Below are 24,033 nucleotides of genomic sequence, written 5' to 3'. Positions count from 1 at the left end.
GTAGTGTTTTTAGGTACACAAGTTCAGCTTTTGGACTATACACTTGGGTTATAGTTTTTGGGCAATGTACTTGGTTGCTGGGTGCTGGAGTCAAAAGAGAAGCACCTTAAGATACACTTTTAAGAAGGAAAGCATAATTATTAACATACTAAGACAAAGCTTTTCTTGCAACTAAACTCACATGGGAATTTATGATAATGGTCTTAATCAAAGCATTTTGGTATCTTTAATAATAGCTTTATAAACTATAAAGGATTATTTATTTAAACAGACATTTTTCGTATCAATCTGAAGACAGAAAGAAATGTATTTAATCTTAAATCAATGAAGATCTTCCTGTGAAAGACCATGTATTAGTTTGCTAAATCTGCCATAACAAAGTATCACAAACTAGGTTATTCAAACAACAGAAATTTATTGTCAGAAGTCTGAGATCAAAGTGTCAGCAGGATTGATTACTTCTGAAAGCTGCGAGGGATAACCTGCTCCGGGCTTCTCTCCTAGCTTCTGGTGATTTGCTGGCAATGTGACATTTCTTTGTTTATAGATGCATTACCTCCATCTCTGCCTTTATGTTCACATGGTGGTCTCCCTGTATACATATTTCTGTGTCCAGTTTCCCCTTTTTTCCCTCTAAAAACACCCATCATATTGGATTAAGAGCCCACCTTACTACAACAAGGCCTCATCTTAACAAATTACATTTGCAGTGACTCTATTCCCAAATAAGGTCACATTCTAAGGTTATTAGAGATTAGAATTTCAACATATGAATTTGTGAGGGACACAACTCAACCCATAATAGACCAAGATGATATGAGATAAATATTTTAGTTACAAATGAGCTGCCCCAATACAAATTCAGACCTGTGGCATTTCACTGAATGGACTGTAGCTTATCCAATGTCTTACTGAAGCTTTTGTCAAGTCCTGAGTTGTACATAATTCCTGACCAAGCTCTCTATCATCTACTGATTTGCAGAAAATCTTTGCTGTTGATAACCTAACGAATGAGATTCTAAGTATGAGGAACACTCTGAAGTCTTTTTCCAATAGTGATGATTTTGTGGCTACACCCATACTCTTTCCATTAAAGCTGTAACTCAAAACACCAAGATCATTTTCAAGCATCTCTAACCTACTGAATCTTACCAGGTGACCTAAAAATATTTGTCACTAGGGTGAGTAAGAGTAGGACTACATCTGGGTGCAATCACCACCACTAGTAGGAAAAGTAACTCCATGCTATGACCTCCTGATGTTATCTTCATATGAAGGCAGGATTATTATTGTGGGGAAGACAGATAGCTAGTCCTTCCAGGGATTCTAGGAAGACCACAAATTCCTTCTCTGAATGTGAGAAGATTTAAAAAAAAAAAAAAAAAGAAAAGGAATGTCTGACTTCTGCGAGACTTCTAAAACTAGAAAACGGGTAACCGGGTAATAAATAATCAATATCAAGGTAATAAAAAATCACCAGATAAGGGGTAGATAGAAAGACAAGCAAACAAAAAGCCTTCACGATGAAGTACTCAGGGTCCTGCGAAGCACAACAGGGTGGTGATTACACACAGGGTTGTTGCCAGGCTTGAACATTATCTCACACTGCTGCCATCATGTCAACATAGTGTTCTAATTTTCTTGTTAAAAAGATACATCTTTTGAAGGATGTGTTCCAGGGAAGCCAAATATTCCCTCTGCTTCTCTGTAGCTATATGCCTGGCTAAACATCAAGTTCTAAATTAAGATACACCCGGACCGCATCGCTGTTTACTAGTTTTGCGACCTTGCACAACTCTAGGCTTCTTAGCTGAAAAATGGGTGTAAATAACCGTTTTCTATCCCCTTAGATTTTTAGCATGGTTCCTGCTACATAGTAAGTGCCAATATATTTTAGGCAGAATTATTTTGAGTAATCTTCTCTTTTCTAAAGTAAGGACAATCTTGTAATTCAATGCTAATTGATGTAGAGGCTGCTGGCCGTGTTTTATTGGTGGAAAAATAAACGGGGTATGTGTTCATATTAAAAGTAATGTTTAGGGCGCCTGGGTGGCTCAGATGGTTAAGTGTCTGCCTTCGGCTCAGGTCATGATCCCAGGGTCCTGGGATCGAGTCCCGCACCGGGCTCTCTGCTCCTTGGGAGCCTGCTTCTCCCTCTGCCTCTCTCTCTCTCTGTCTCTCATGAATAAATAAATAAAAATCTTTAAAAAAAAAAAAAGTAATGTTTAACTAAAGCTTCTTATGGTACATTTCTAACATCACTCACACTCAAGCACCCCACAGCACTCTTGCTAACATTAATTACCAGGCAAAAAGTAATGCTAAGAAACCAAAAGCTTTAGAGGATTCTCTATTGGTAACAAGGGAATACACCATTCTGACTCATTATGGTAATATCTTGCTCTTTAACCACGTAAACAGTACACAACTCATAGAAATAAGAAAAAATTACACAGATGCTACAATATTACATAAGAAGACGTGTGGCTAGATCATATATTTCCACATAGGAAGTTTCGTACATTAAGACAATATCTTCCTTGAGGTGCTAGAGACGTAATGCCCTGAAAATGTATCCCCATTTTCTAAGAAGTTCAGATGTAAGCTTAAAACAAAGACGGCTTTGGTTAGGAGACTCGATGCATGGGGTTCCTTTATTTAAAAGAAAACATTTCAATGTGACATTCATTCCTTGTCTTTACTGCAGTTGCTGGTCTAGACAGAGGTTTCTCATCCAGCCATAATTTGGATCGACAGCTGGCTATGTCAAACCCTGGCATGCAGTCTGAAGAAAGGTGATGAACATGGTGTACGGTACTTTAACTGTTCCTTATTTAAGTAGAACTTTCTGAGAGTTTCATAGAAAGGGTGTTTTTTTTTTATTACACCTTGATTACTAATTTTTAGGTCATATGCTTTCTTTAGTCACAGTTCAAATTATTGAGGCTTGACAGGAGCGAGCACAAAACAGAACTCTAAAGGTAATCCTTATGAGGTCTTCTTTTATCATCTATGCTATTCCTCAACTTGAAATATTTGATACACTTTTTTTCTCATACCTATTTTCCAGCACTTTGGTGTGTAGCGATGGCTTAGAAGAAATGAGTTAGCTCTGTGGATCTGGTGAAGAATTTGGAGAAAGAAGTGATAAGACAAGAGAGGGGCAGGATAAGAGTGGAAAAGAAGGGAGGAGATGAGTGCTTCAGAAGTAAGGATCATACCAAGATCCTGGATATTTTTGGAAAGGTTCAATATAAAATTAACTAAATAAATAAATGCGTACAGGAAAAGAGAGTACTGTCCTACTCAGAAGATTTGAATTTTAAGAATTTGGAAGAAAAGATTGACCTAATTTTTTTAAAGTATGTTCCCCAGCCATCAATAGGACATCCATTAGAGATTCTTGGGAGAAAAAAAAAAAAGTACCAACTATTTTAGAGACACTTAATCCACTATTATCTACCCTCTTTTATCCTCGGCTCTCTCCACCAGAAAAGAGGGTATTTGGGACAGGAAAGATAATATTCAAAGAGATCTACAGCCTCACAATTTTTTAAAAATGATTGTTATGAAAAGTCCAAAAATGCTTTTTAAAATATTCTAGATTCTAAGACTCACAAAAGTGCCAAATCTTTATGAACATCAAATAGTAATACCAATGGCAGGGTAGAGAGCTCACTGAATGTAGGAGAAACTGAACATTCTCTTTTGGAATTACGTTGCAATTGATTATAATATAGGGCACAAAATGGTTTAGCATAATGTCAATGGATATCAAAAATAAACCAAATACGTTGGAGGAACTTAATGAACTCTTCCACTGGCCGTGGCAGAAAGGCCATATTCCAATGTGCAGGTGGTGCATGTTGGTGTCCGCGAACCACGTTAACGTCAGACAGTGGCGCTCACCCATGAAACCAAGGATTTGAGATAAGACGGTCAAGATATTTCATCTCATTTTACAATATGCTGGATCTTTGGGAGGCATCAGAGTGGATTGCGGGGCACTTTGGCAGAAGCCCCAGGGGACCTGCATCTAAACCCTGACCTTATCACTTAAGAGTGATATGAATTTGGACAGCTCGTTTACCCTCATTACATCTCAGTTTCTTCATTGGGAAAGTAAGGATAACACTAGAGCCTCATTTTCCATCTCACAGGTTTTTATGAGGATGAAATGACGTCTAATATATAAAAGAATAATGTAAACCATAAAGCTCTGTAAAATTATAATGGTTACTACTGCTACAGGAAATATTTGTTACAATTCAGGTATACAAGGGCTTGATGTTTTTTTACCCTTCAATTAATCCCATTGCTACATATAAAACATATGTGGTCAATTAATTTTTAAAAATTCTACCTCAACAAAGTGCTGAATCATCACAAACATTTCAAACCAATGCCTCCTAATACAATCATTCATAACCGTTTCTTCAGAACTTTAAATTGAGTGCGGCCATCCCTTTGAGAATGCATGCCAACATCCTAATTTATTTCCAATTAGTAGTTAATTTGCTTTAAAACGTAAGTTATCAACATTACCTAGTCCTGAGAGTTCCAGAGTATTGGGAACCCACCCCATTTCCCTTTTGTGAAGCATTAATAGGTCACATAAAACCACAGCCTACTCAGAGCAAACTTTCAGAGAGACACACAGGCTGCCCAAACCTCAGCATCCTTCTGTGGCAGCTCAGCCCACTGCTCACTTGCTCATCAACAGGGAACTGAAACCATCTGCTTAGAAATAACTGTTAGATGAGACAGAGAGTATAAATAATAATAGCTTTCCTATATGACAACTATATCCAAGTAATAAAATGAGTTATAAAAAAAGTTCTCACCTGCAACCCCGACTATCATATATAGCAAAGATGACACTTCAAAACAGTGGTCCAGTTGTCCAAATGGCCTTTATTTGGACAAATGGACTGTCTGAGGAAAAAACAAGTAGATCCCTACTCCAATCATTTAGAAAAATAAATTTCGTATGGATTAAATATCTATATAGCTATGTGTGTGTGTGTATATATATATATATATATATATATATATATATATATATATATATATATATAACACTGTACCACAAAAAAATATAGGTGAGTACTTTCATAATCTTGAAGAGAAAATGGCTTCTCCAAGTGGGACCCAGAACTCAGAAGCCACATAGGAAATGTTTGGTGATTTGTGGATTCGAATACATAAAAAATTAAAATTTCCACGCAGTGAAAAGACAGCACACAGGTAAACTACATGAACTATAGCCAAAAGCAAACAGTATGGGAGAAAATATTAAGCTCCTACAAATCAATAACAAAACAACCTAGTAAGCAAAAGACCAAAAGCAATGAGCAGACAATTTATTGATGAATACAGTGGCCAACTAACATAGGAAAAGATGCTCAACCTCATCCCACCAGAAAAATCAAAAACAAAAAAAAGTAATCAAATACATTTTAATCTGAGAAAAATATTTTGATTATATCTGGTATTTTAAAATGATGAGAGACCTAGCACTCTAACATAATATACCTTTTTGCAATACTATTTGGAATTATCTATTAAAATTTCAAATGCCATGCCTTTTGACCCACCCAGTAACATCACATCATAAAATTTATGTTAGCACAAGAGAACAAAGATACATCTGTGAGAATATCCATTTATTGGCAATTGTAATGGGAAAAAGGGGAAATAATATAAATTTATCTTAAGAGGAGATGAATAGGTAATTTGATGATGCAATCTTAACAATGAAAAACTCTGAACCTGAAGAAGAAGATGATGAAGGAAAAGATGCAAGAGAAGAGCATCTACATATGCTAGCATATGATACCCACTCAAACTATTATTAACTTCAAAAAGCAATTTCCAGAATAATAGATGTAACATGTTTCTGGAGACATACATCTTATTGTTAGCCATGCACATCTTTAGGAAATGATATTAGAGGGCAGAAGGATTTTCACTTTTTTAACTGCATATCAGAGACTACAAACTAGTGACTTATCAGCCTAGATTTAACCAGCAGAGGTATTTTATACACACACACAAACAGAGAGAGAGAGAGAGATTGAAAACCAATGTTTTAAAAATCAAAAGAATTTCTTGGAAAACCTGGATTTCCTGATGTCTTTTTTAAAAAAAATGAGAAGAGGGGCGCCTGAGTTGCTCAGTCGTTAAGCGTCTGCCTTCAGCTCAGGTCATGATCCCAGGATCCTGGGATCGAGTCCCACATGGGGCTCCCTGCTCAGTGGGGAGCCTGCTTCTCCCTCTCCCTCTGCCTGCCACTCCCCCTGCTTGTGCTCTCTCTCTCTCTGTGTCAAATAAATAAATAAAATCTTTTAAAAAATAATAAACAATAAATAAATAAATAAATAAGATTTAGAACCCCAGGCCCTGAATTCCTGCTTAGCAACTACTGGCTAGAGCTGAGAAATGCTGCCCCTTTTAAAAGGTATGTGCTCTCTCAGTGTCAAACGTGACTTGTGATGTTACCTGCCACCTTTCCAGGGCTGTTGGAATCTGTTTCCTTATTCCATTTCCATATGCTCTTGGACTCTATGAATTCGTTATAAGTAAGCATTCCTTTTATAAATAAAAAATAAAGATTACAAGTAATGATGGCATACTCTGCAAATGTGGAATGAAGTACAGAAGAATCACAACGATAACCTATCAAGAGCATTGCAGTACAGCTGCATTTCCAGCATTTCCAATTAGCTGCAACAAAGTCGAGTTGAGCTAACCCAGAAACATCCTAAGTAGTGAAACCAGATATTCACAGGTGCAGGGACTAAAGTCCCATGCACTTTTTGCAATGTACAGCTCTTGGCCTATCATTGAGAGCCTCTTGATTCCACATTCATCAAATCCTTCTATGTGCAAAGCAAAATGATAGAGGCCACACAGGATAGAGTAAAGGAGTAAGACACCATTTCTTTTCTAAGTCACTGTCAAGTTTATTAACATATAGCTGGTTGCCCTACATTGAAATATTTTTTCATAGTACTCCTCATAGACCTTATTCATACTCTATTGTTACACTCGCTCATTTTACCTCCGCACTTACAACACTATAACAGCGATTCATTACTATTTCAATAACCTTTTTACTGTTTTTCCATCTTTCCTGGCCAATCAATTCTGCATTCCATTATGACATTGATCTCTAAAGCTCTAATCCTGACATGTCCCCTTTATTACTTCAATTAATGCTTTCATTATAATTTTATTAAAGTAATCTTACTTCAATTAATTACTGTAATTAATTTTTTTTTAAGATTTTATTTATTTATTTGAGAGAGAGAGAATGAGAGACAGAGAGCACGAGAGGGAAGAGGGCAGAGGGAGAAGCAGACCCCCTGCTGAGCAGGGAGCCCGATGTGGGACTCGATCCCGGGACTCCAGGATCATGACCTGAGCCGAAGGCAGTCGCTTAACCAACTGAGCCACCCAGGCACCCAATTACTGTAATTAATTTTAATAAATTCCTTACTTTAGAAAATCAAAGCATGCCACAAATTGACCCCAAAATGTCTTTTAAGCCTTGACTTGCATGTACTATTTTTCATGTCCTCTCTTTCTCAGGCAAAACCAAACTTTTGGCTGTTTTCTAAACAATGTAATTTCAGACCTTCTTGCATCTGCTTATTTCTTCTGCCTGGAACGCCAGCTCTACCTTCTAGTTGCGGATCAAAACCCTAGCCAGCCTTTAACTCTTAGCTCAGAATGCCACCTCCTCTGGGAAGCTTTCCTCCACTCCAGTCAGAGACCTATTTCTGTGTTACGGCTGTCACGGTTTGCTAGGATTCCTAATACAGAACACTGTCAACTGATTCGCATTGTGGTAATTTAGGCATAGGTCTTTTCCCTCCTTCTAGATGTAAGTTCCTTAAGAGCAAGGACTGTGGTCTGCAAGCGTGGAGCTTTGCATAGTGTTAAAGTCCAAAAAGCCCAGTTGGAAAGCAATGAGATATGCAAACTGATGTTAGGCAGAAACAGAGCAGAAGGAACTGTGTTGGGGGAGATAACCCAGCAGACCTGGAAAGGCCGATTTCTAGGAATTCAGGTCGCATCGGGGTGCCTGCGTGGTGATGAGAGTCGTGTGGCATTGCAATTGTAACACGGAAGCCTGGTACTTCCTTGACATGGTGGCAAGAATGGAACCTCTTCGCGGTAAAAACAGACATTCCAGCTGATGTCAACAAAGGATCTGGGACAAGCTGCTTTGGTGCGGCCTGTGGGTGGCTCACTTCAAAATTCTGAAGTGGAGAATGGCTCAAGGGGTAGTGTTCCTAGGGAAGTCAGATAAGGCTTCCAGGACAGTGGCAGGCTGGCTGTTGGAGAACTCGCGAGAGCTTTCTGTCTGTCATTCAAAGTGCTGTTGGTGGTTTGGCAATGAATTATGTAGAAGTAATTAGCCTTGACTGTCATGAGTCCTCAAGAGGAAGTGACACCAAGCCTTGATAAAACTGAATAGTCGTCAGAACTTCTTATGGTTGTGACAGATATGTAGATCAGGTAGCTAAATTTCCAGTATGAAACTAGGTCAAACCCATCTACTGAGGCATGCCGTTTATTTCAATTAGGACTAGATTTCCAGAATAGGCCAGTACCTTATGGCATGTGGCAAAAAGTGGGTGCCTGCTTACCAAAGCTCAAGAGGGTATTTTAAGGCAAAAGGAAAAGTTCAAATAGGCATTGGTGGAAAAGTTTGGAGGATGAAAGGTTGGCAGTGGTGGAGTGAACAGAATGAAAGGCAGCCAGGAGTCATATTTATGACTATTTTCCCACATGAGAATAGAAGCCTGACTTTGGATTGCTCTGAAATAAGTCAGAGCAATTAGAACACATGCCTCCAACAATCTACAGATTGAGAGGGACTCTGAGAATTTCCACCCTTCCCTAGCAAAGTAGGATCCTGTCCCTCCACTGAGCTGGAGCTGGACAAAGCCAGGACTAGGGTTACTTAGGGCACTTCCAAAAATCATCAAAGAGGAAAGAAATTCAATCTTTGCTTCCAGAGATAGGATTTCACTTGGCAGCTCAAGCAGCATCTGGGAGGTCATGAAGAAATGCCTGGAGCTGATGAGGAGAGCTAACAAAAGTTGTAGTTGATAGCAATGGATTATGAATCAGAAACACCCAGCAAAAAAGCAGCAGAAATGTGGGAAGCTATTAGGGCCATTTTCTTTTCTCTTTCTCCCTCTCTCTCGCCTCTCCCTCTCCTCCTCCTCCTCCTTCTTCTCTCTTTCTCTTTCTCTCTCCCTCTGTCTTTGTCTCTGTGTCTCTCTCTCTATCTCTCCTCTCCACAAGGTCCTCCCTGATGAGACACCCAAGAGCGTGCCCTCTCCTGCCCAATGGCTCCTTAAAGGCACCACTGGATTCCTGACTGGAACTCCAGAACCACCAGTCTGAATCCACCACAGAGGTCAATAGCTCCTTATATCTCAGTAGCCTCTGAGTAAAGCATTACACAATTAATACTGAAGGAGACCTTGAATCACTGAGATAAATCATGTTTGCTTTTCCTGTAAATAGATAAAACTAGTCATGTTTAGAGGCATACAAGTATATTTTTCACATTAGATTTGACTGTGTTTTTATAATTCCATTTTTGAAAGCTAACATACACATGGTTCAAAATTTGCATTCCTGTCCCCAGCCACGAAGCAAACAATGATGATAATTTCTTGTATATGCTTCCAGAAATTATTTATGCACTCACAATGACATATGTAGGCATCTCGTGTGCCTGCATAATTAATGTTAACACCTGTAATATATTATTAACACTAATAATACAGTACTGAAAATATGCAGGAAAATGCTAAACATTTTCATCATTCTAGTGCATAAATTATATTGTCATGTCAACCCCCAACTTCCCAAATCATATATAAACCACAGTAGAATGTTAACATATGTAGCAAACTATCATATAAAAATATAAATTGCTTAAAACATTGCTTCCTAATCATCAATTAATAGAACTATCAATAAACTTTTGCTTTGTATCGATGAATAGGGCATCTTCAGGCACCAACCTCAGGGAAGTAGTTGAGCTTTGTTAACACTTTTGAGCTCCCCAAAAAGTGTACATTTGATTCTTAACCTACCAGTTGTGCCTGGACTATTATGTGAGGTTTTCCCAAGCATCATTTTGTTCAAAATGTTGTATTAAATTTAGTGGACATAAATAATTTTTTTCTCTATTAAAAAATGGCTAAGAGGTGTTGAATTGAGATAGGTACTTTTTAATAAGATGCCTAAAATCAGGATGTGTTCTATCAAAAAACAAAAACAACCACCATGAACTAGGGAGACTTTGCCTGCCTTTTTCTATCATTCTTCACAAATAGGTGTTCCATATATTCTATTTTTACACTATTATTTTCACTTATATTTATACATACAAAGTTTTAGATTAAAATAAAAAATGACAAAAGGGATTAATATTAAAATATTAACAATAGTTGTCTCTGGGTAGTTGGATTAAGGGTGATTATGCTCTTTTTATCTAAATTTTCTAGATTCTCTACATCTTGCATCAAGAAAAAAAGATTTTAAGAACATAATTTTTTTTTTTAAGATTTTATTTATTTGACAGAGAGACACAGCGAGAGCAGGAACACAAGCAGGGGGAGTGAGAGAGGAAGAAGCAGGCTTCCCGCTGAGCAGGAAGCCCGATGCGGGACTCGATCCCAGGACCCTGTGATCATGACCTGAGCCGAAGGCAGACGCTTAACGACTGAGCCACCCAGGCGCCCCAGCGAATATATTTTTAAAAAGGAACTAATTCAATTTTTTTTTTTTTTAATGATTATGTAACCTCACTCCTCAAACAAACCAGATAACTAAGTCACTATATTTTTGAAAAGATAAACTTAATACATCAATCCAGTTCAGGGTGTTCTTAGTTTATTATTAGTAACAGATCATTTTTCTACATATACATGGTCTCCCAATCAATCATTTCCACTTTTAGTTGGAATATATTATTGATAATTACTGTGCTAACTATAATAATGTGAGCCTTAGGTGCTTACTTCATCATGTATTCAACCATGAAAAGGCAAATAATATCCTGAAATAAGAATTTCACACTTTAACTTCTAGCCACTTAAAATAATTTTCCCTATTTCTTAAAGATCTAAAAGAAAGCTTTGTACACTAAGAAACTGACAAATTAATTTGCTGTTCTTTGTAAGGCACAGTCTTGAGAAGATATTAAAGTAAGCAATATCACTAGAGGCAACAAAAAATTACTGTAGAGATAACTCTTGAGAATGGGGCCTATTTGAGGACCATCTGTCTATTTTGCTTAAGTTAGCCTTGGGAGAGAGGGGGGTTGAGCAAATCTGCAATTCAGATCCACAAAAGAAATATTCAGCACAATGAAAACTTAAGTAAAACACTTTCCAAATCAACTAATGGGCATATAACATAAATCTGAACTCATGATCCAGAAAAACAGCTGAGGAATGGTTATAATACACCGTCTATTACCGTTAAACAGTGACAAGGTCATATTTTAATTAGGACATAAACAAAACAGAATTTCAAATAATTCAGCAATGTTTTTGCCTTCATCATCAAATACAATTTTGCTGACAATATAATTTCTAACATCCTTGCCCTAGAGTCAAGTGGATGTAAAGATAAAGAAAATGAATTTCTTGATTAAAAGAAAGGATCAGGAACTGAGAAAGAAACACATACTTCTTTTTCCATATTAGGGAAAATTTGCATTAAAAGCCTGATTGTGGAGCAAGGGTCAAATGGCACACTAAGCCTAGTCTCATCTAAAGTCAGTCTGATCCTTTTCTGTGCTGCTACTACATTCTCTGGCCCCTGCTTAGCAGCATTTCCCAGCTGACCACTATCTGGATCAGCGCATAAGTTTTTGCTGACACCACCTAGAAGACCAAGGTTAATTTCCTATAGGCTGTAAGTATATGAACAAAACCTAAAAATATCAGCAGATCAACCTGTCAGTCTAACAAGCTAAAGAAAGAAGAAAGGACAAGAAGAAGAAAAGAAAAAAAAAAGGGTGGGAAATAATTGGCGAGATCAAAGATCTAATAAAGCACCCCCAAAGTACAAACTGGCAGACGAGGGAGTATGTGCTGTGCCACTTATGGGCGAGAGAAACTTCTACATCGTGCAAGTACGAAGGCTTCAGTCATGCCCCATTATTTCTCCACCTAGACAAATGGGTCCAGGGAAATGAGCCCAGATAGTCCAATCTGCCAGAAATGTGAGGTGAGTCTCACAGATTCAGGGTTGGAAGATAGATATGAAACATGCAGTGTGATCAATGTTAAAGGCAAGGAGAGTACAGGATACCACAGAACACATAGGAGAGGCAACCAATATTTTAGCTGAGACCGAAAGGACGGAAGAGGTTTGCCAGGCAAACCTGTTTCTGTCATAAAGAGGGAATGGATTCGGCAAATGCCCAAAGGCAAGACAATTGTTAGAGAGGTGAATGCAGCACCGACTTGGAGGAGACTAGTGAAGAGCAATGAAGTAGGGTAGGGTACCATCAGGATGCTAGGAGATCTTGGAGGTCACATCCGGGACAGAGGGGGCCAGTGAAAGTATAAGCAAATGACTTGAAAAAAAAAACCATTTACCAACGACGGGCACTCTGTATAATTTTGTTTTTAGACTACAGGAATTGAGACAATTTAGGCTAGAGAATAATTAAGAATTTTGCAGGGCCCCAAGGATGTCGTGATGGCTTTTAATCCTCATTATACTTTCATGTAGATGAAGCCAGTATCTCCTACAAATGGCCTTTTAACCTCATCACCTAGTATATTTATTATGATTTAGTTCTTTCTTATGAAAATAATGTATCTTTAAAAAATGTTCTGGTTCTTTGGATTACAAAAAATAAATGCTTATTATATTTTAGAAATGCTGGAAGTTTAACTCTCAAATTCATGAGAATTCCTAATATTTTGTAATTTCAGAAGTTTTTTAAAACATGCTCTCCAGACTTTTTTTTTTTTTTTTAGATTTTTTATTTATTTGACAGAGAGAGAGACAGCGAGAGAGGGAACACAAGCAGGGGGAGTGGGAGAAGGAGAAGCAGGCTTCCCGTCAAGCAGGGAGCCTGATGCGGGGCTCGATCCCAGGACCCTGGGATCATGACCTGAGCCGAAGGCAGGCACTTAACGACTGAGCCACCCAGGCGCCCCCAGACTTTTTTTGATCACTTATTTAACCAATAAAACATTTGGAGCATGTGCTTCATATATACATAACTATATAAAATAAAAATATATGGATATGCATAATATGTAATATATAATATACATAATAATACATGATTTCAAGTACAAATTGTATATTATATCTTATAAAATATATAAAGTATGTACAAAAATAGAAACTAAAAATAATAAGCAAAAAAGAAAGAATAAAAGTAGAAATTCTAATAGAAGAAATAGAACCTTCCCTAAGGACTATCTTCTGGACCCACTCTGGAGACAACTGTTATAACCCACCCACATAAAATCTCCTAAGTGATTGCTGATATTTTTTTTTTATATAGACAATAAATTCTACAAATGGGACTATTTTTTTCCTACTTGGATAGAGAGCATTCCTAATTCTTAGTTTACAGGCACACCTTCACAGAAAATTATTCAAATGTTCTTACTATTTTGATTAAATAAGAAAAATTCCAACCACAGGAGTCCCTGAGGTCACCATTTGCTCTTGGATGAATTCAGCATGTTATGTTGACAAGGAATTTCAAACATGTACAGTTGTATGACCCTCTTGAAGCCTTATGTTTCCTACTGCAAGGAACAGAGAACAGATGGCTTTTAGTTTAAAAAAAAAAAAATTAAACCTAAGGACCTCAATAGAAGAAAAACAAAGAAGATAAAAGGGGAGGAAAAGTGAAGTAAATCATTTAAATGCCGTAATCCATCATTTAAGCCTTCCAGGGGCTTCCCAGTTTAAAGGCGTAACTCAGTATTACCTTTTCTTTCTTTCTTTTTTTTTTTTTTAAAGATTTTATTTATTTGAGAGAGAGAAACAGCATGAGAGGGGATAGGGTCAGAGGGAGAAGCAGGCTCCCCGCTGAGCCGGGAGCCCGATGTGGGACTCGATCCCGGGACTTCGGGATTATGACCTGAGCCGAAGGCAGTTGCTTAACCAACTGAGCCACCCAGGCGCCCGAGTATTACCTTTTCTGAAGTGAGGACCTGCATTTGCACATACCACTGAATATTCTAGCATGGTGGCCAGACCACTGGTTCTCGGGTTGGCCTGGTTTGATCCAGCCCTGCCACTTACTGTGTGAAGTTAGGCAAGTTACTCAAACTTTCTAAGCCTTTGTGTTTTTGTATCTATAAAATGAGGATGCGCCACACCTACCTTCTAGGATTACTGGGTGGATTAAATGAAATAATATATGCGAGGTGTGTAGCACAGTGCCTGGGCTGTAGGAAGCACCCCATAAATACCACCATAATTGTTCAAAGAAACAGAAGTATATGCCAAACATAGCATCACCTTTTCTAACAAAGAGCCCAGAATTAACATAAAATGTAAACATGGGGTTTTGTTTTGTTTTGTTTTGTTGCTATTGTTGTTGCAGAATTTTCATCTCTCTTGATTATCACAGTGTCCTTTCCAATGTCTGTCTGAATCATTGGCGTTTTGTTTAGATTAAACGCTAGAGATAGGAGGCTGTCAAATGTGCTCTGCAAAGCCGCAGTGAGAGTCCTGAGGGCCAAGGGTACAGATGAGATAAAGGTAATTAAATCACAAGGGTGGTGATTTCCAGCCTGCAGTCTTAGATTCTGCTAGGCAGAGAGCCTGAGGTTGGAGGGGCCTTGCTAGCGAAGGGCAAATGGGGTAGAAATTTCAGTTCCCAAATACTGGAGCTAGAAGCTGTGAGATGGCTGTTGGCAGAGAAATGAGAAACAGTCTCAAGGAGAAAGAGTGCTGGAAAAGTACAACACAGACTTTCCCAAATCTAATATTTACCTGCATTCCTGACTGCGGGCCACACATGGCCCTAGGGTCTTCACAGGCTATCTTTATCTACCGATTTTACAGATGAAACAGCCGACGTTCAGAGATAATTCCTTGCCCAAGATCATACAAAGAAAGCAGAAATTGCATTTGGAGGTGGCATTTGTTGTTCGTAGTAATGGTTGTAGTAATCTGGGTCACGGGCGTCCGAAAGACCAGGCGTGAAAGCGCTGAGCTAAGGAGAAACAGTCTGCTCCCAGAGAGCGGATTTAGGAAGTTCCACTTGACTGATAAAACCGCATTTGCACAGACAAGTCATCGGAGTAAAGAGTGGAACCCTAAGAGATTTCATGTGGGTAACTGGTCGCTACAGAAACTACTTGCTTCGTCCTTGATGGTTATGGGTTTAGCAGTTCTTATTTTTTGTCCAGGAACTAGGAATTGGCATCATTGTACAGAAAGGAATGCAGACTTGCCAGGCAGGGAAACGCTCCATGAACTCATATCCATGATAAAAAGAAACAGGTTGCGTAATTGCTACACATCTGTGAGAGAAAATTTTAAAATAGAGCTTTTTCTGAATAATTAATCTTATCTCTTGATTTAGGCCCTCATTTTTTAGTAATGAATATTTATATCTCATTACCATCTACTTTGCTTACTGACTGCAAATTTACAGTCACTTCGGGAGAGGAGACGAGAGGCTGATGGCGAAAAAGCTGCAATACGCAGGCTGAAAACTTTTCAGCTCAGCTACAATTAAAGCACCAAAGCGCTTGAGCTCTCTGTTAGAAATATTTTCAGGGGCGCCTGGGTGGCTCAGTCGTTAAGCGTCTGCCTTCGGCGCAGGTCATGATCCCAGGGTCCTGGGATCGAGCCCGGCATCGGGCTCCCTGCTCTGCGGGAAGCCTGCTTCTCCCTCTCCCACTCCCCCTGCTTATATTCCCTCTGCTGTGTCTCTCTCTGTCAAATAAATAAATAAAATCTTTAAAAAAAAAAAAAAGAAAGAAAGAAATATTTTCAGATTTTATAGTCTCTGAAACGAATGCTGCTTCCGTGATGCTCGTGGAGATAGATCGAGCATTACGATGCACTGTAGAGATTGTTTTTCTTCTACTGAGACTGGGCCTGCAATTAGTAAATACTAGCAAGAGGTTAGTGGAATTTAGGCCTTTTGAATGTGGCTCATGTAGTACAGGAACCCCGGGAATCAATGACGAAAAAGTGTAGATTTCGCTTTTACTATCATTTTTTTTTAATAAGCCAGACACGAAAAGACAATGTTGTATGATTCCACTTACATGATGTACACAGGATAGGCAAACTTAGAAAGTAGGATGGTGGTGATCAAAGTCTGGAGGAGAGAGAGAAATGGAAAGTTATTGTTTAATGGGTACAGTTTCAGTTTGGGAAGATCAAAAAGGTTTTTTTTTTTTTTTAAGATTTTATTTATTTGACACAGAGAGACACAGTGAGAGAGGGAACACAAGCAGGGGGGAGGGGGAGAGAGAGAAGAGGCTTCCTGCCGAGCAGGGAGCCCGATGCGGGGCTCAATCCCAGGACCCCGGGACCATGACACAAGCCGAAGGCAGATGCTTAACGACTGAGCCACCCAGGCGCCCCAAAAAAGTTTTCAAGATGCATGGTAATGTTTGCCCAAGAATATGACTGTATTTACTGCCACTTAACTGCGTGACTAGAAAGTGGTTAAAGTGGCACATTTCATGTTATGCATTTTTACCATCATAAAAAAACATCCTTAAGCCACAACAATAACGCCAATAATACCTACTAGTTTTGACTGTTGTGCTGGGAAAGTGCTAAATGCTTTTCATGTGCATTCTCTCATTTAACCCCTAAGGTAAGTACCAAAGAGAATGAGATATAAAAGTTTAAGTCGTCTGTTTCAGCTTCACACAGAGAGCAAATGGTAGAGCAGGGTTGGAACCTGGGTCTATTTACAAAGCCCATGCTATACCTGTATCATTATAAATATATTAATATTTATATATAATATATAAAATATTTATTTAGGACTTGAAAGTCCTTTTTAAAGTTTGCACAAGATTTTCATATTTTATATTTTCACATCAAACCAAGGGCAAGATTTAAATAAAAACAAACACTGAGGCTCAATGTTCTAATGCCAACAAGTGACTTTATTGTCAGCTGATGCTTTTTTAACTCTCCTTCATCTACATAACCTCAGACACAAGGCAAAGGAGGGGCGCCCGGGTGGCTCAGTCGTTAAGCATCTGCCTTCGGCTCAGGTCATGGTCCCAGGGTCCTGGGATTGAGCCCCACATCAAGCCCCACGTTGGGCTCCCTGCTCGGCAGGAAGCCTGCTTCTCCCTTCCCCACTCCCCCTGCTTCTCCCTCCCCCACTCCCCCTGCTTCTCCCTCCCCCCTGCTGTGTTCCCTCTCTCACTGTGTCTCTCTCTGTCAAATAAATAAATAAAATTAAAAAAAAAAAAAACCACAAGGCAAAGGCAATCCCGGGGCTAGCATCCTTCTCTCACACTGTAATTTTGGCAGTAAGATAGAGGAGGGGGGAGAATGAATTTGCTCCCTTTCCCATCTGCCCCCTCCTGTTGTTTCACTTGATGGCCTTTGTAGGATTTCTAGCATGGACTTCTGTTTCTTCGTATTGTTTCTGCCCCCCATACCACACCCTACTTTCAAAACCGTCCCCGCCTCTCCCCTGGGTGGCCCATCAGGGGCTCCACCTGCTCTAGACTCACAGGGGTGGGCAAGTGACCCCAGCAGGGACAGAGTCATTTCAGAGGAGTGAATGTTGACTTTGCTGTTACTTAGGGAAAGGCTGCCTGAAGATGAGTACCTAGAAAACCAGAGCCAAGAAAGGGAGAGTCCTGTTGACATTGTTTTAAAATGTTTGGCCTTTGTTCTGGGAATGGCTGACACACAATGGGCATTCGGTTATATTTTCCTTGAAATAACACATCATCTGACTAGTTTATGAAAACGCCAAGATCTCGAGTGCTGAAATGTGGCCTGAGCACAGTGTCTTTCCATTCTATATGTCCAGTTCATTCATTCAATGAATATTTACTGTGTAGCAGGTAAGACAGGAACCTGAACAGGTGACTGTCATAGTCTGTGGTTGAATGTAGCATCAGAAACAGAGTATTATGGGAGCACATAGGAAGCACTTCTACCTCTGTGGGAAGAGTATTCCAGGCTGAGGTTGAAAGGGGGCTATGTTGGGTGTGTTCAGGAACATCAGAGCGGCCTTTGCCACCAGCCTTTCTCCTCCTGTGTAATCGGTTATCCCAGTATGTTATCCTTTCTTTCTTGGAGAGAAGGCCTCTTTCACCCCTAAGGTTATGAGTAGATGTCTCCCAATTCAAAACTTCTAGTCCTAATCTTTCCACATGATCCCAGGCAAATATTTTCAATTGCTTACATGAAATTGCCACTTGAATCTCCTCCTGGTTCCTTCAGATCTACAGGTGCTTCAAAGAATTCATCATCGTCTCCGCCCCAAACACACCCGACCAGCTCCTCTTCCTGGTGATACTTTCCTTGACAATGGCCCATTACCATTGAGTTAGTGAGGCTTACAACTTCAAAGCCATCTTTACTTCCTCCTCCCTGGTATTTCACATGGAATCAGTCATCCAGACCATATGCAAATGGTCAAAGCTCCAAAGATGGACCCCACCAAGGTACTAAACAGGACCGGACATGTTGTAAGTGGGCAATCATTCTCTGGCTTATTGCAATCAAGAGGAAATGACTTTTTTTCCCTCTTTGACTCATCTGCAACATGTTTATCTTTTTTTTTTTTTTAAAGATTTTATTTATTTATTTGACAGAGAGATAGAGAGAGAGCACAAGTAGGCAGAGAGGCAGGCAGAGGGAGAGGGAGAAGCAGACTCTCCACTGAGCAGGGACCCCGACGTGGGGCTCGATCCCAGGACCCTGGGATCATGACCTGAGCCAAAGGCAGCCGCTTAACCGACTGAGCCACCCAGGTGCCCCTCAACATGTTTATCTTTACCTGAAAACTTCTATTGAGGTAAAATCTGGAAGACCACAAACCACACTTCCAGATGAGCTTCCATGATTAATGGATTGTGAACAAATCGCTTTAAACACAATGAACACATATGAGTGCAAGTGTTTGTCTCCACTCTGATTTAAGCCAGCTGGGATTACCAGTTGGGTTCATTCTGAGCTCTTTCTGAGGTGCCCAGGGACTCTCAACTATTTTGTCTTTATTTCATTCTGGTACTGAAGTGATGTGAAGTCTCCAAAGTCACTTTAGTGCTACACAAGGGCTGCTATGCAAGAGCATACCTATTTTCTCCATCATATATTTTTTTAAACCTGCAGACCTCCCTTCTTCAGAAAGCATTCCCTTATTAACCTTATGCACTCCTATGTGTTTGTGGTACCTCAACGTTCAAGGTGAAATATTTGCCAATTCGATTCAATTGGGAAGCAGGCAGCCCAAATAAACAGTCAAAAATGAATTATCAATAATAATTAAATAAAGGCAGTTTTAACGATGTTAAGACTTCATGGTAACTCTAGTCAGGGCCAATGTTGTCTAAAGTACAGGGAAGAACAATTAATATGAATTGTAACAAAATATCAATGGAAGAAATGATTAGCCTTTGTTCTCAAACCTTTTTCATCTGTAATAGTTGAATAAGAAGCAACATAAAGTAGAATTATGTAAGGTATACATGTTACTTCTTGTCAAGAGATAGCTGAATCTGAACATTTATTTTAAAGTCAGTTACAAGTTAGGAAACACAGTTCATATATTTATCTCTAAATGTGTACTTTGTTCTAGGGCAATGTGCTTGTCAAATATTTTCACACTATGGCTTATCTAGAAAACAATCATCTTTGTGTAGCACGCTGGTCTGAGTGGATGAAGCTGCTCACAACCATGGAACAGACTGGCGAGTTGGGCTACAGGTCCTGTCTGGCAACCCCACGGGCTGAGAGGATCCATGTCTGAGCACACTTACAACGCATCCATGATTGAGAAGGTCTAGTCTAGAAAATAAGGCAATATAGTGTATTGTTGGTCCTAATCTCAGCTCTGGAATCAAACTGTGTCCTCAAGCACCTCCTAGCCCTGAGAGCTCTGTGCTCTTCAGTTTCTTCATCTGTAAAGGGGCTAATAAATTCTACCTCACAGGTTTTGATTATGCCTGTGAAGTGCTTAGAATTGTGCCTGACACTCAGTAGGTGCTCAAAAACTGTTAGCTGTTACTTTGTACTCAAACCCTGGGACTATCCAAACAGGAGGAAGCCAGATGGTACTGAATAAAATACATGAACTTCCCAGGAGATGGGTGGGTCACTGGAGAAAAGGCTACATTGTTACTATGGAAATGTCCCTGCAGTATCCCAGCTAAACCAGATTGTGGTGTACATTTTCCCAAAGAATAATTCCAGATACAGACTAGAATTCAATGGGCAAATAGGATTTAACTTACAGGATTTACAGCACAGATCCCTACTTCAGAAATGAATCAATTCACTACATAAAAGTAAGTATCATTTAAATTATTTGTTTTGGCCATAACAGTATTTTCTTATTAAGAATCTAAGATAGTTTGGGCTTTGCAATATAATAATGTGAAAAATTTATAAATTTGAATGTGAATTTAATGAAGTCGAGAGGTAAATTTACTTATCTTGAAAAGGGTTGTAATATATGAATTAAACAGATAATTGTCAATATAATACTTAGAGGATTTAGTTCTCAGACTTTCCATCTCTACCTTATTCATATAATTAGCATCTCATTTAGTCAATTCATATGTTCTGTGGGTGAAGGGAAATTTAGTTGGTACTTTCTGTTCCCTAAAATTAGAACATATAATCCATATCTGAAATCTGTTGAGAATTTATTTTGAGTTCTCTGTATTTTCCCTATGAAGAATTTGCTACAAAGAAATCTTTTTACAAAATTACATAATAATTCTACTGTGGGATAATCAAAATCCCAAGAAGCACAAAAAAGAAAATCCAAGATGAACAAATATTCAACATTAATTTATTATTATTATGTAATTACATATATTATATTATTATTCAACATTAATTTATAATATTTATAATTTATAGGGTCAAAATATTGGGATACACTTATTGTCATTATTTTGAGTGACAGTAATAAGTACATGACTCTGAAGAGCTATCACATGACATGTTAAATAGGAATTGTTCAAATGTGCTCTGAGTCACAAACATTTCAGTGACTTTTTTTTTTTGATGTGCTCATGTTGGCTGCATTGTCAATATACCTGCCCAGTTATGTGGATATACTCAGCTCATATCTGCAACACTTTTACCTGGAAACAAAATGTTTTGTCATAATTTTAATCACAGCTTAAAGACAGCAAGCCATAGTAATCATGAGATAGTATTTTTAAGTTTAGGAAAATAAAGAATTTATTTTTAACTGAGTAATGTTAAGCCATTCATATAATTTTCTTCCTCCCCTGATTAATATACATATCAAAAAGTTTTAAAACTGGAAAGAAAATAAGAACGCTTTTAGAATGAAGCAAATGAACTATAATGACAAAAGCTCAATGAAGAACATTATTTGCCTTTTATCAGAGGAAAAATAGTAAATTTAATAGCTATTTTATTTCAAATATAGGCAGATATTTAAATCATTAACATAATCTATGTGTCATTTACCCTCCTCAGAAATCATTTAGATAATTGTAATACTTTTGATTGTTTAGAACCCATTTAGTTAATATGGATTCTGGTTCCACAAAGAATGCTGCAGTTTTATTTTTTTTCCTGTTTTCTTTTTTTTCTTTTTTAAAAAATTTTATTATATTATGCTAGTCACCATACATTATTACATCATAAGTTCTTGATGTAGTGTTCCATGATTCATTGTTTGCGTATAACACCCAGTGCTCGATTCAGTATGTGCCCTCTTTAATACCCATCACCAGGCTAACCCATCCCCCTACACCCCTCCCAAAACCCTGTTTGTTTCTCAGAGTCCATAGTCTCTCATGGTTCGTCTCCCCCTCCGATTTCCCCCCCTTCATTTATCCCTTCCTACTTTTTTTTTTTTAACATATAATGTATTATTTGTTTCAGAGATACAGGTCTGTGATTCATCAATCTTACACAATTCACAGCACTCACCATAGCACATATCCTCCCCAATGTCCATCCTCCAGCCACCCCATCCCTCCCACCCCCACCACTCCAGCAACACTCAGTTTGTTTCCTGAGATTAAGAATTCCTCATATCAGTGAGATCATGATACTTGTCTTTCTCTGATTGACTTATTTCGCTTAGCATAACACCCTCTAGTTCTATCCACATCGTTGCAAATAGCAAGATTACAGTTTTTTGATGGCTGCATAATATTCCATTGTGTATATATACTACATCCTCTATATCCACTCATCTGTTGATGGACATCTTGGCTCTTTTCATAGTTTGGCTATTGTGGATATTGCTGCTATAAACATCGGGGTGCACATACCCCTTCGGATCACTACATTTGTTTCTTTGGGGTAAATGCCCAGTAGTGCAATTGCAGGATTGTAGGGTAGCTCTATTTTCAACTTTTTGAGGAATCTCCATACTGTTTTCCAGAGTGGCTGCACCAGCTTGCATTCCCACCAACAGTGTAGGAGGGTTCCCCTTTCTCTGCATCCTCGCCAACATGTCATGTCCTGACTTAATTTTAGCCATTCTGACTGGTGTGAGGTGGTATCTCATTGAGGTTTTGATTTGGATTTTCCTGATGCCAAGTGATATTGAGCACTTTTTCATGTGTCTATTAGCCATGTGGATGTCTTCTTTGGAAAAATGTCTGTTCATGTCTTCTGTCCATCTCTTGATTGGATTATTTGTTCACTGGGTGTTGAGTTTGAGAATTTCTTTATAGATTTTGAATACCAGCCCTTTATCTGATATGTCATTTGCAAATATCTTCTCCCATTCTGTCGGTTGTCTTTTGGTTTTGTTGACTGTTTCCTTTGCTGTGCAAAAGCTTTTTATCTTGAAGTCCCAATAGTTCATTTTTTTTGCCCTTGCTTCCCTTGCCTTTGGTGATGTTTCTAGGAAGAAGTTGCTGCGGCTGGGGTTGAAGAGGTTGCTGCCTGTGTTCTCCTCAAGGATTTTGATGGACTCCTGTCTCACATTTTGGCCTTTCATCCATTTTGAGTCTATTTTTGTATGTGGTGTAAGGAAATGGTCCAGTTTCATTTTTTTGCATGTGGCTGTCCAATTTTCCCAACACCATTTGTTGAAGAGACTGTCTTTTTTCCATTGGACATTCTTTCCTGCTTTGTCAAAGATTAGTTGACCATAGAATTGAGGGTCCATTTCTGGGCTCTCTATTCTGTTCCATTGATCGATGTGTCTGTTTTTGTGCCAGTACCATACTGTCTTGATGATGACAGCTTTGTAATAAAGCTGGAAGTCTGGAATTGTGATGCCACCAGCTTTGGTTTTCTTTTTCAACATTCCTCTGGTTATTCAGGGTCTTTTCTGGTTCCATACAAATTTTAGGATTATTTGTTCCATTTCTTTGAAAAAAGTGGATGGTATTTTGATGGGGATTGCATTGAACATGTAGATTGCTCTAGGTAGCATTGACATTTTCACAATATTTGTTCTTCCAATCCATGAACATGGAGCATTTTTCCATTTCTTTGTGTCTTCCTCAATTTCTTTCATGAGTATTCTATAGTTTTCTGAGTACAGATTCTTTGCCTCTTTGGTTAGATTTATTCCTAGGTATCTTATGGTTTTGGGTGCAATTTAATGGGATCGACTCCTTAATTTCTCTTTCTTCTCTCTTGGTGGTGTATAGAAATGTGATTTCTGTGCATTGATTTTATATCCTGCCACTTTACTGAATTCCTGTATGAGTTCTAGCAGTTTTGGGGTGGAGTCTTTTGGGTTTTCCACATAAAGTATCATATCATCTGCAGAGAGTGAGAGTTTGACTTCTAGTTTGCCGATTCGGATGCTTTTTATTTCTTTTTGTTGTC

At 38.6% G+C, this 24,033-nt stretch overlaps 1 protein-coding gene across 5 annotated transcripts in view; it reads right to left on the bottom strand.

The window, feature by feature from the left end:
- TMEM64 (transmembrane protein 64) overlaps window positions 1–24,033 on the bottom strand; it is a 75,743-nt gene that overhangs the window by 19,402 nt on the left and 32,308 nt on the right. The window contains exon 3 of one of the 5 annotated variants that reach the window (XM_054512542.2): window positions 16,308–16,360. The exons of the other annotated variants lie outside the window; for them this stretch is intronic. Within the exon in view, the coding sequence (XP_054368517.1) occupies window positions 16,308–16,360 (53 nt within the window). The remainder of the gene's footprint in view (window positions 1–16,307; window positions 16,361–24,033) is intronic. 5 annotated transcript variants of the gene reach the window in all.

The sequence above is a fragment of the Mirounga angustirostris genome, unplaced genomic scaffold (genome assembly GCF_029215605.1).
Source record: "Mirounga angustirostris isolate CCGP_5_RB_7025 unplaced genomic scaffold, mMirAng1.0.hap1 SCAF_4, whole genome shotgun sequence".
NCBI lineage: Eukaryota > Metazoa > Chordata > Mammalia > Carnivora > Phocidae > Mirounga > Mirounga angustirostris.
This window is presented reverse-complemented; position numbering and strand designations above follow the sequence as displayed.